Source organism: Lupinus angustifolius, chromosome LG19, assembly GCF_001865875.1.
Source record: "Lupinus angustifolius cultivar Tanjil chromosome LG19, LupAngTanjil_v1.0, whole genome shotgun sequence".
Classification (NCBI taxonomy): Eukaryota; Viridiplantae; Streptophyta; class Magnoliopsida; order Fabales; family Fabaceae; genus Lupinus; species Lupinus angustifolius.
Genome location: NC_032027.1, coordinates 439174 through 451474, shown reverse-complemented (window position 1 = coordinate 451474; position 12301 = coordinate 439174). Strand labels below are relative to the sequence as shown.

The following is a 12301-nucleotide window of genomic DNA, read 5'->3' as shown; positions in this document are numbered from 1 at the left end:
CTATCAAAAGATAATAATCACTTTAAGGTCATACATATTTTGCTAATTTGAAAAGAAAAAAAGACAAAATTCTACATATTTTCACACGTGATTGAATTGCTTAACAATTTTGAGGAAATTAAGAATAAGTTCTAGAATACCTATATTCGTAGATAACACTCCACATTCAAAACTCACACATGGTATGAATTTTTTTTATGATCACACTTTCTAAAAAAAATTGTTTAATCTATTGATTAAGCAATATTTCATTAATCATCAACTTAAGAATTAGATAATACCCTCCCCAAACTTAAGAATTTTGCTACTTCCCAAGTAATTTATTCACACACCAATAAAAGCAATAGAACAAAAAATTTACTACTTCCCAAGTAATTTATTCAACTATTCCAAGAACTTGATCTCAACTTGTTTGATTCCACGGATACGAGTCAAAGCATCATGAAATTATAATTTTTAAACATAATAACTCATCAATGTGTTAAAAAATACATATCATCATATGTAAGACATATACATATAAATAGAAAAATAATTACATGTACAATATTCCAATTATTAAGCATAAAATGAGAGAGAAAAATACTCAATAGAACATTGGGATGATAAACTTCACCCATATCCCATTTTTTGTAGAACAAATTCCATATGTTGTAAACAATTGTGCCAACTTCTCTAAACCAACATCCATGAATGCTATCTCATCAAGTATTGGTTGTGCATGATGTTTTAAATTGCAGTTGCGATTTTAATTATGGTCACGTTATTACAATTGCAGTCATTACAATTATTGTAATTATAGTCTAATGCAAGTATGCGACTGCACCATTGTGAATCACCTGCCAGATCAGGTGATCATATGTTCATTTTTGCTTGATACTTTTCTTTGATTCATTTGTCTGTTAGTTGATATTATATAACAACTACTCTAAAACAATATTCTTTCATCAATTTTAGCCTTTCAACTTGGCCTATAGCATCTATTTTGAATTTTTAAAGGATATTCAATTAATTTTGGCAATTATGGTCCTCCAAATATAAACTTGTCTTTCAGTTGGATATGAATGAGGACATGTCCATTCGTCAATACATTTCTGATTGTAGCAAAAATAATTTCTGAAAACACAAGAACATAGACACACAAACCTATGTAATCTCTTGCTATACCATTTATTGATATCTGAAATGTAAAATAGGAGCAACAACAAAGTTAACCACACACATATTGTAACAAAAAAGAGAGGTTAACCACACATTAAGTAGTACACAAATTACACAGCATTATTATTTATTAACATAGTTGCAATTCACTCTGATTTCACCTTCATTAGGCCTAGCTAGAACTTGAACATTTCCAAGCTTCACCATTGACACTGCAAATTGGCTAGTAAAAAGGAAAGGCTGTGTTGCAAATGCTTCCACAAATGGTGCAGTTCTTGCATCAGAAAATAGTGATTGATCTGTTGATAATAGCCCAGCTTTTCTCTTAAGGTTTGTGTAATAAGTTATGTCAAAAGTCCTTGGTGTTATAACATCAAGGAACACCAAATCCATAACCCCTTTGCATCTTTTCCTCAACAACTTCAAGAAAGAGAAGCTAAGTAATGGATCAGGCTTTTTTGTCCCATTGAAGTTATATAGCCTATCAATAAAAGAATAGCAAGTGGTTCTACCAATTGTGTGTGAACCTGAGAGTGTAACCAAATCAAGTATGTCTAGTCCTCTTTCCTTAAAGAATTCAAGAAGTCCTGTGATGTTTTCATGGCCATGAGGAACCAAACTGGCTTCACTTTCTAAGGAAATCTTCCCGTCTTTTCGGCCGAATGGTACTTCCCAGAATGGACCTCCAGCTAAGATTGTAGCATCTCTTGCAGCAGCTGTTAGAATGTCAGCACAAGATACAATTTTTGGACACCTTTTCTCTATTTGAGCCTTGATTTCATCAATCAATTGGAAACCTCTTAGTGTTTTGCTGTTAAATGCACTCCTCTCACTCCCTTGATGGTTAAGTAAAATTGATGCATCACATCCCTGCATCAATCATCATAGGAACCAATTCATATGACATAAATAATGTCTAGTAGTGCATGATATATATCATATCATTATGAATATAACTACATAAGAGAAACACATTACTATAAAATCTATAGCAATAATGAGAGAATGATTAGTGTGGTTACTCTAATGGCACAATCATGAAAGTGAAGTCTAATGATGGAAGGTGCCAAGGTAGGATCTTTCTTAACCCAAGCAGCAACAGTTTGTGAGATAATGCCTTCAGCATTTGGGCATGTTGTATGGTAATGACCAGCAGATAAAAATGCTTCAGCAGGTATTAAGGAATCTGTTAAACCAAAAGTGGAACTCAACTTGAAGATAATCAGAACAAGGAACAAAGAAAAGTTGTGGAGCTTCATGTTTTCTAATGTTTGATGCATTATGTGAGTGTCTCATGCACGTATTTAAAACAAAGGGTTGATGACAAAACGTGATATGCACTTAGGTTGACATGCCAACGTGTTGATTTGGCCTTTGGTGCTATCAAATATATTTATCTTAGTCTAATCAAAGGTTTTACTTGGTGATGAATATCACTAAGCAAAGATGTAAGGTTTCATGTCACAATCAGGTTCTGTTTGACATTCTTAATGTCAGCCAAATGTTTCTCTATTTCTATATTGGAATATTCTTATGTACAAATATTGGACTGTGTGACACACCCAAAAGGAAATTTTTGGGCTTTTCTAGTTCTTTAATAATAGGGATTCAATATGTTATATTCTATCTCAATTAAGTAATTCAGTTTTTATCCTTCCAATTTAGTCCTTAATTTAGCGTTATGTTGTTTACTGTTAAATGTATTCTCTCACCTTTTATGTAAGAAACTAATTTTTTTCGGGGTACGTGGATGCTCCTCCCAACAAGTATCACTCTCAGGAATTGAACCATTGACCTTTTGGTCTTGAGAATCTAATGGGACCTTACACTACTAGACCAACTTCTTGTTGGTAGGTAGAGTTGAATTGTTTTGGCTTCAAAAAACGTTTTATGTAAAAATCAAAAGTTGTTGTGTGTTTTAGCTAGGAGTTGAAAACTTGAAGTCTTATTGTTAGTACAAGTAAAGTTTTACTTCTATACATCCTCATATAAGATAATAGTACTGTTAATATAAAAAGTAAGTGTATGCATTCTCATGATAACATTCTAAGTTTCTAAAGTTTGATTGAAACATGTTCACCTTAAATGATTACAAATGCATAATCAATGGAGAAAACACCTATAAATACAAATTCAAATTAAAAAAATAGTCATCTCCCTTTCCAATTGAAAGAGGCTTGGGAATGGAATGAAAAGTCAAAGAATGGAATAGAATAGAAGAGAACATGTTATTCCATTGTTTGATAGTTTAAAAAGTTATAAGACAAAAATTGAAGACTCTTTGACTTGCATTCTGTCAATAGATTTTGGCAATGATACCTTCTCCCTAACATACCCTTACTCTCAGAGCAAATTACATATGAAAACATAGCTGTCACCACTTCATTGACCAACATAGATTCTTAAAAAGAAAAGATATTGAAATATAAAATCAAAAAAGGATTTTCCATTCCATTTGTCTCAATGGATTTATCCCATTCTGAATTAATTACCTGTGCATTGCAAAAAAACTTGAAAGAGGACATCATAAAGAATTAAAATTCCAAAAAAACTGGTATCAAACAAGTCCCTTTGGTTAATTAAGAGGCTGAACTTGAAGATCATGGCTTCCTTCAACTAAAAATGGAATTGGCTTTGTTGGGGCAGGCAACCGACCGATGCTATCAACTTTATCCTTTTGTTTCGGAGGAGGTCTAGCTGCTTTCGGCAACAATCTGCCCTTCTTCTCGAACCACTCAGGCTTCAGCAGTGCCTGGAATCCCAACTTATTGTAATACACCCTTCTCACAGACCCACCAGCTGCTTCAACTGCTGCCTTGGCCCTAACAGTGACTCTTGATACCTGTAAACTCACTATGTTACAATACATTCCTGTTTTAAGCTTAAAAAGTTTACACCTTTCAAGGATTACGATCAAATAGAAAAAGATAACACGCGATCTCAAGCAAGCACCATAATTATCATAATTATTTAACAAGGGCAATAATGATGACGAGTAATTACCAATAGTCAGTGACATTTGAGTGAGAGAGAGATTAGGAAAGAAAAAACAGTAGTTAAGAATTAAGAATCTAAAGGCGTGATTATGATCCTCATAACGAGAATACCCTCTGAATCAAGGTCTACCTCTAGATGAATTGGCCATTGGATCTGCTCAGCACCACGTCCCATCAATCTAACTCCATCTTTTATTTGCTTCCCTATTGCTCCTGTATCCTATGGTAACAATAATAATAGGAATGAGAGGAAGCACATGATGCAAACAATAACACTTTATGTGAGATAAAAGATACAAAACCTTGAGTGTCTTCATTGTAATCAGTTCAGAAGAATCTATCTTCCCTGCATTGATAAGCCACGCGATTTTTCCCAAACCTACTGGCTGTGAGAAAATACATAAAAGAAGTTTAAAATAAAGCCCACAGAACAGATGGTTATTAGATTGAGGAAGAAAGGGAAAGGGGTTGAAAATAGAGGGTACATAATAAGACCTCAAGCCATGGACATGGTCTCACCATGAAATGAAAGTATCTAGAGGTTAAAAAGAAAGGGACAAGAAAATAAAATCAATATCAAACTTCAATAAAAACTAATAGGTAAGTTGAAGAATTTTCTCAAAGCTCATACACCCAAGAGCTGAAATCTATCAACAAGAGTGAACTCCAAAAATGACAAGATGTCTTGCTATAACAACACTCACAAGCAAACAGTTAAAACACACAAGGGAATGACACCTGGGATACAATAGACACTGGCATACATTGATGGCTATCGGCTATTCAGCTTTCACAATATTTCTATGTTTGGCATAAGGAAAAGATAGGTTCTTATTAGTCACCGCCAAGTCATGTTATCTTCAATAAAAATGTCAAAAGTGGTAAGAAACAGGTAACGAACAGTCTGTTTTTATGGAATAACCACAAAGAAACTCCTTGAGTTGCTGATCTTAGTGAGAAACTAAATAGCCCCAAGCCATTACATCAGAAAGGAAGAACTCAGAAACCGGAAAATTAAAAAAAAATAAATAAAAGGATGGCCCAATGCACAAGGCTTCCACCTAGTAGGATCTATGGATGGTAGATATATGCAGCCTTACCCCCACAAGCGGAGAGACTATTTCCAGGATTTGGACACATGACTTCTTGGTTACTAAGCAGCAACCCTACTGTTGCGCCAAGGCTCGCCCTCTCAATTAAAAACCGAAAAAGAAAGACACAATACTACAACTGACTACAGGCCTTGACCTTCCTCCCAAATCTTCACATGCTAATTGCATGCCTCTCTCTTTTTCCTCCTCTAATCCTCTGATATAAGCCCATGTCTATTGGTAGTGGAAACTACTTGAAGTATTGAAATAAAGTTTATCAGGTTCTATAATTCACCTTGATCTTGAGAAAATGTAGGCAATACAGTGAGAATAATAGAACTAGACCAAGAAATGATAAAAGAACATGTACAACAATAGGAAACCTACAAAAAAATCGTAACGTTACCAATGTAATAACAGAACAAATATAAACAAACAACAAGACGGGTGATAAAAAGAAAGAACCCTGTAGGATATTTAACAGATCTTATCCTCCCCCACTCTCCAACTTCACCTGAAAATCCACATAACATCTTAAAAGATCCCCTATTATAGTCAACTATTTCCTGAATTACAATTTCCATTCTCTTAACTGTCAGACAGTTATTAGTAACAGAATACTGACCCTACGCTCTTATTAACAACATAATCCTAACCCCTATGCTCATATATATAACAGGGAATACTTCAAATAGTTTCAACACGCCAAAAGAAAATCTGCGAATTTGATTTTCCCATGTTCTAAGGAGTTAAACAAAAGGAAAATAGCAAATTAAACATGAAAATATACCTGAAATGTGAGGCTGAATGGGTTCTTGAAACCACGTTTGGGCATTCTACGCCGAAGTGGCGTCTGGCCTCCTTCAAAACCCAATTTTGAACCTTTTCTGGCTCTCTGACCCTTGTGACCCCTCCCAGCAGTCTTACCCTTTCCAGACCCAATACCACGGCCCTTCCTTGTAGGCTTTTTTCTGGGAATATTATCTCTCAGATCATTCAAGCTCAAAAGACTGTAAGCTCTAAAACCTAGGGAATCTACAAATGCATTGGGGATAAATGTTGCATCGGAGTTGGATGAATGAGGAAGCTGCGATGGATGAAATTGGACCGATGGGAATGTGAGAATGGGTTTGCTGCGAATTGAGCTTCTGATGACGGATGTTGAGAGAACAGCAAGCCTTCTGCTAAGCATTTTTCTTCCTCTCGACAAAAAGGACGTACCAATTTCAGATGGTAACAGATTCAAACCTTAGGCCAACAAAAAAAGTTACAAAGTTAAATAAACAGAATTGCTTCTGCTTTCAAGTACCACACCAAATTTCTACTTAATAGAAACAGAATCATAAAATGACATCACATATCTCTCATATACAATGGGTTTATAACACTTTCTGAGCAAGGCTACTAAACCATTACAGTTCCCAACCAAAATAAATCCAACTGCGAACAATCCAAGATGCCTAGCCAGAGAAAGTGAGTAAATTTCAATTTCTGAAAACTGGGGTACAGCCTTAAATAACGCCCAACAATGAGATCATTAACCTCTAACGCGCAATATGAGCTATAAACTAATAAAACCCGCATAATCAAAATAAAAAATAGGGCATCAAGGAAAATGGCCAGCTTACTTAGGCAACATAATATCTAACAATGAAATTAATAACCCCTTACATGTAACACGAGGAAGAGTCAGCTCACTTAGGCAATAAAACAAACACTACATTAGCATCATAGCTAAAAATTTATTCATCAATAAAACCCCACCAAATACTAATAAGTCTTTATAATGAAAAATCACGCATTTTATCAAACATCTCGTGATCAAAACACAAAGCCTCGATCTTGTTCCCACTAGAACATAAAAAAAATATTTTTAAAAATACCCATTGGTCCCTGAACCAAGTCATGAAATGAGTGATCCCAAAAACCATTATAGTCAATGTATACGAGCCATATCAGAGTATCGAAACTGCTATAACTCTTATACCTGATTTTGTAAGGAAACACTAACAAGCTTGAAGGTGCTTTAATGGCGGTCGAAAATGGAGGCTTCACTGCAGTCAGAAGAGGGTGGTGTAGGCTGCATCTGCAGAGGTTTTATGAGAATATGGGGAAATGTTGAAATGAAAAATTATGTCCCACACAAAACTGCGTCGTTTTCGGCCAAGGTATTATATTTTATGGTTCTGTGTTTTTTTTTGGATAATAAATAGTATCTCATTAATTTCTTTCAGATATGTGATTGTTACTTCTAATAAGTATCTTTTCCAAAAATTGAATATTTTGATATTTTTTATTTATCTCAGAATTTATCAAAGTCTTATATCATTAGAACAATGTCTTGTTTATTTGATTTTCTAATAAAATAAGGCCCTAATTTACTTGTTTTTATCTTATTTTGGGTTTCAATTGTTTTCTAATAAAATAAACTATCAGTTTGTGCTTTATCTAATATTTGTAAGTTTCATCATTTTAGTGTAACAATATTAATTAAATTTACATTGTATTATAATTTGTCACACATTCATTTTTCACCATCAGTGTTAAATAATGATTAAATATCTTTTAGGCTTAATTTGAAGTCTTGAATGACTATTGATGCAGACGATGATAATAAAATTGATAAACATTATAAAGATAGATGATTAAATTAGGGTTCTATTTTGATAAACGGCCAATTAAAACCTAAAAATAAGATAAAAGCTAAATTTATGCTTTATTGTGTTAGATGACAAAAAAAAACATACATCCTTGTAGAAAAAAATGTTGACATGGTTAAGATGGAAGATACAAAGAATCTAAGAGTAATACATTGAAAGGTAGTGTAACTATCCAAATTTGTTTTACTATAGTATTTATTTTATATAGATTTAATTGTTGAGAAATTTGAAAGAAGTATTTTTTTTTTGTCTATTAGGTTATTAGACCTACCTCTTATATAGGTATACGTGATTAAAATGTGTACTAGTAATTATGTTATGAAGCTTAACTATAATTAAGTTAACTTGGGAATTTGGAAGTTATAATTTTTACTTGATTGATTTTTTATTGCAGTTTTATGATAAAAAATAACATACATCTACCATAAAAATAACATGATCTTGAATTATATCTATGATACATACATTAGATTTATGATACATTTTTATATGTATTATATTACAAAGCAAATGAAAAGCAAAAAGAAGAAAAAGAAGGAAAATGAAAAGAATAAGTGTGACTTTTTTGTCTCAACAATTATATTTAGGTGCAAGTAGAAGGAGCAAACCCTACAGTATATTGAGCCAAATCAAATTCCCATAGATGATTTTGTTGCATAATATTCCCCATGACTGAGACACCAGGTCCATTTATTACAATAATACCAATGCACTTCACACCTGGTGCTACATCAATGATGTAACTCTTCACTGGTGGCTCAAAATTTGCACCTCCACCAAAATGAAACACTAACTTTGCCACTGTACTCATGTTAAACCCTTCAGAAGAAAAGCAAAACTCTAACCCTCCAAAATCATCAGAAACCTTGTTCACTTTTGTTAGGGACTTGGTCAAAGCCTCAAACACTGCAACATAAGCTGGTTCAATTAGTTGTGTTAAGGTTGTTCCTGAGTCAAGTATAACACCTCCTTTAGCATCAAAATCCCAAACCTGAGATGGGATTTTTAGCATTTGGCCTCCAACTGAGATTCCTGTTATATTCACACCATAAAATGGAGGAAACAAAAGAAGTTCTGATGTTTGCATTTCACCTAACAATTTGGCATTGTAACTACCAAATGTTAGATAATTAGAAACATTTTTGTTACTCAAATGGTCCATTAGACAATATGAGAATTTGCCACCATATTCTATAACTGATTTATCAACAAATGAGTCCTTGCCATAGCCCAGACCCAATATGCCACCAGTCTCTTGATTGAAGGTTATGCCATTAAGCACTGATTTTGTGCACCCAATTGTCAGATTGTGTAGTTTTCCCTTCTTTCCATTTGTTAGGTCTACTGTGATTGTGTCAGTGCCAAAGTATCCCTTAGCAGATGATCCATCAATATAGCTGTTGTGGATAAGATCACATGAGTCAATAATTGAACATTGTGTACAAACAAAATTCATGTAATTAAGCTCATCACATTGAAGAGTCTTTAGCTTTGACTTGAAAAATTCATGTAATAAAATGTAAAACTGGTAAAAGAATGCCATGGTTAATTTATGGTCCACAACCACAATTGCAGCAAAAAATGAGTCTATACAACCATAACACAACCATAATTGTGGTCACATTGAAAAGGGTTTCAACAAAATTAATGGAGCATTGTTATATGTACACCACATTAAGACACTTGTGGTAAATTTTAGGTTTAAGGTAAACTACCAACATTTTCTCCCATAAACTTGGAAAGTGTAACAAAAGTGTATAAGTAACCTTTTCAAAAATTAATGTGAAAAAAATGTAGATGAGGTTTCCTAGGTGAACATGGTAAAAGGATGTCCTACTTGGAATATGGGACGGGATCAGCTATCCCCAAATATGTCCCAAAGTCTGTCTCAAATCAATCATAGTGAAACAAAAATAGATAAAATCATAAATATTTAAAATTTTTAACTGATGTGGCATATAGTGATTAATTTGGGACATACTTTGGGACAACAGATCCTTGTCCTGGAAAATGTTACAGCATGGCATGGATGTAGAAATGTGAATCATGTGATGCTCACCTACTAACATTAATTCTCATTTATTAACCATGGTTGGATGCTGGAAAGAATGGTTGTTGGGGTCACCAGCAAGTGTAGGACACCTTTTGTGCTTGTGTCTGTGTGTTAAGGGTATCCTTTTGTTAATATGTCCCAGCATGACATTTTTTTATTTATAATGTCAAGCACATATTAGATCTTTGGTTATGATGGTTATAAGTAGGCTTATTATAAATACACTCACTCCTTTCAGAACTTTAAATGCTTTGCATAACTAGAAATGTTATGTTTTGTTAGGGGGCTTTTAAGACTTTTTATTGTTTCCCACGTGTATCCTCGACCGGAGGTAATCATGTCCGATTTGGGAACATTCATAAAAATGTGGGCTAACTCTTCCAGTTGATATTTTTTTCATCCACAAGACTCGAACCTAAAACCTTACTTAAGGAGAATCAAGCATATATCACTTTAACCAACACCCGTTGACCTTTAAGACTTTAAGTTGTAATGATAATAGGATAATGCTATGTGAAAATTTTATAAAGAAAAATATATACAATTTTTGGTATTAATTATTAACTAGCAATGTCAACCAAACCATTGAAACCAAACCATCAGCTATGGCTCAATAGATAATTTGAGTTATCATATGTATATGATGTGAAAACACATTTTGTTATACTCTAAAGTTATGTTCCAATTTTTTTATTAGTTTTATTTAAATCAATCAACAATTAAAAAAAGTAGCAAAAAATTATGATACATAGAATTAGGTGCATATATTTTTGGGCATGTGAGACACTAGAGTGAGAATTGATTATATTTCTAAAGAATGTGTGTGATATTATAGAGGAAAAAATATATAATTTGAGTATAGAAATAACTGAAATAAAAACAATAGAACTCATGAATTATATTTTAGCAGAAAAAAGAAACAACAACCAAACTCAACCCTCTTTATTTTGCAAGTGTTTTTTGGTGTCCTTAAAAAAAAGGACATACTCTCCCAACGGCCCTCAAGGTCATATTTCCCTTTAAAGTTAAATTAAAAAAAAAATATCATTTTTAGGTCCTAACTCTAATTCATTATCAACACTTGTTTCAAGAAGAAAGAAAATACTAAGGACTATATATAATTGTCATCAATGCTTGTTCCTACTTCCTTGTTGCAAACTCTATTTTTTTTTGCTGAAAATATCCAATTCCTCTAAATTTCTTCTACTTTCATAACAATCCCATTAATATTATTTTCCAAATAAAACCAAAATCAAGAATTTATGAAACAAAAAAAATCACCCAGAAAAATAGAATAAAAATGATTAAAAAATGTAAGAACCAACCTGATATCATATTGGCAAGGATCAGAAGGCCTAGGACATTCAGTGAGTGAAAAGAGATTGCTAAGGTCAAACTTGCACTTATCAGATGAACATGTCACTGCTTGAAATGAACCAGAACGTTTAGGACAAAATACCCCATTGCAAGGGTTAGTCTTAGCCCTGACCCTAGTCTTGGTCCTTGTCCTGGTTTTCTTCTTCTTGGACCTGGACCGAGACTTGTGTCGGGACTTAGACTTTTTCTTAGAACTTTTTTTGTGGCGTTTGCGGACACCACTATGATTTTTTGTTTCAAGAGCATCTTTGCAATTAAACCATGTCAATTCATTTCCTGTATCAGCAACAAGCCAGAACTTCTGGCTTGGTGTTCCAACTTGAACTTGGACAAAGTACTCACCAAAGCCATAATCTGCCCCAGCATGCATTGACATTTGGAATGTTTCAAAGCCCTTTCTTCTATGGCTTGAAATTGGATGGTATAGTCCCCATCTTTGGTTCATTCTCATGCGACGAATATAGTCCCTATGAATGAAACCTTTTATGGCTTCAACCTTATTTAAATTACCACCACCATGTTTTGCAAAGCGTGCATTATGCCTATGCACAAGTTCCAACTTCACCTTGTGACCCTCATGATCCTTTTCCACATTGAAGCCATGAACAATGATGGGAATAAAGAAAAAGGAGATGATGATCATGAGGATTTGACTACTGATACTCCATTGCATCCTCCTCCTCATCTGCATATACAAAAAAAATGTGTTTTTTTCTTTCTTTTTGTTCTTTGTTTTTTCAACACAAAAGGGTGGTGGAAAAATGGAATAAAAGGGTTGAAAATGGATAAGTTTTTTGAGAATAAATAAGAGAGAAGAATTATAAGAGGCTAGAATAAGAAAGAGATTGAGCTGGTTTTGTAGAAGATGGGTCCATTTTAGAAGGAAAAGAAGGAGAGGGAAGGTTGTGAAACAGAAGCAACAAAGATATGAGATTTTGAGAGGTGCAGAAAATAGTAGGGCCT

The 12301-nt window shown here is 33.7% G+C and overlaps 3 protein-coding genes across 5 annotated transcripts; all 3 read right to left on the bottom strand.

Moving 5' to 3' along the window:
• Nucleotides 1116-2442, bottom strand: LOC109334400 (peroxidase 7-like). Its single transcript, XM_019570158.1, has 2 exons — nt 2184-2442; nt 1116-2031 (listed from the first exon to the last, which is right to left on the bottom strand). Exons 1-2 carry the CDS (start codon nt 2439-2441, stop codon nt 1285-1287), a joined length of 1005 nt encoding a protein of 334 aa, XP_019425703.1. The 5' UTR covers nt 2442; the 3' UTR covers nt 1116-1284.
• On the bottom strand, nt 3371-7374 carry LOC109334401 (50S ribosomal protein L15-like). 3 transcript variants are annotated; one of them, XM_019570159.1, is made up of 5 exons: nt 7236-7374; nt 6039-6496; nt 4460-4543; nt 4288-4377; nt 3371-4003 (listed from the first exon to the last, which is right to left on the bottom strand). In XM_019570159.1, exons 2-5 carry the CDS (start codon nt 6438-6440, stop codon nt 3737-3739), a joined length of 843 nt encoding a protein of 280 aa, XP_019425704.1. In that variant the 5' UTR covers nt 6441-6496; nt 7236-7374; the 3' UTR covers nt 3371-3736. The 3 variants fall into 3 exon arrangements, with proteins under 3 accessions (XP_019425704.1, XP_019425705.1, XP_019425706.1); XM_019570160.1 differs by having other exon boundaries at nt 6039-6447; XM_019570161.1 differs by having other exon boundaries at nt 6039-6444.
• Nucleotides 8469-12301, bottom strand: LOC109334399 (aspartic proteinase nepenthesin-1-like). The gene is made up of 2 exons (XM_019570157.1): nt 11287-12301; nt 8469-9305 (listed from the first exon to the last, which is right to left on the bottom strand). Exons 1-2 carry the CDS (start codon nt 12027-12029, stop codon nt 8492-8494), a joined length of 1557 nt encoding a protein of 518 aa, XP_019425702.1. The 5' UTR covers nt 12030-12301; the 3' UTR covers nt 8469-8491.

What these genes read in the sequence shown, in the direction of transcription:
- LOC109334400 (XM_019570158.1), bottom strand. Translation starts at nt 2,441, where the DNA reads ATGCATCAAACATTAGAAAACATGAAGCTCCACAACTTTTCTTTGTTC. An exon ending in TTCATGATTGTGCCATTAGA is followed by an intron (nt 2,032 to 2,183) that starts GTAACCACACTA and finishes TGATTGATGCAG; the next exon opens with GGATGTGATGCATCAATTTT.
- LOC109334401 (XM_019570159.1), bottom strand. Translation starts at nt 6,440, where the DNA reads ATGCTTAGCAGAAGGCTTGCTGTTCTCTCAACATCCGTCATCAGAAGC. An exon ending in TTACAATGAAGACACTCAAG is followed by an intron (nt 4,378 to 4,459) that starts GTTTTGTATCTT and finishes TTGTTACCATAG; the next exon opens with GATACAGGAGCAATAGGGAA. An exon ending in AATGGCCAATTCATCTAGAG is followed by an intron (nt 4,004 to 4,287) that starts GTAGACCTTGAT and finishes GTGAGTTTACAG; the next exon opens with GTATCAAGAGTCACTGTTAG.
- LOC109334399 (XM_019570157.1), bottom strand. Translation starts at nt 12,029, where the DNA reads ATGCAGATGAGGAGGAGGATGCAATGGAGTATCAGTAGTCAAATCCTC. An exon ending in CCTTGCCAATATGATATCAG is followed by an intron (nt 9,306 to 11,286) that starts GTTGGTTCTTAC and finishes TATCCACAACAG; the next exon opens with CTATATTGATGGATCATCTG.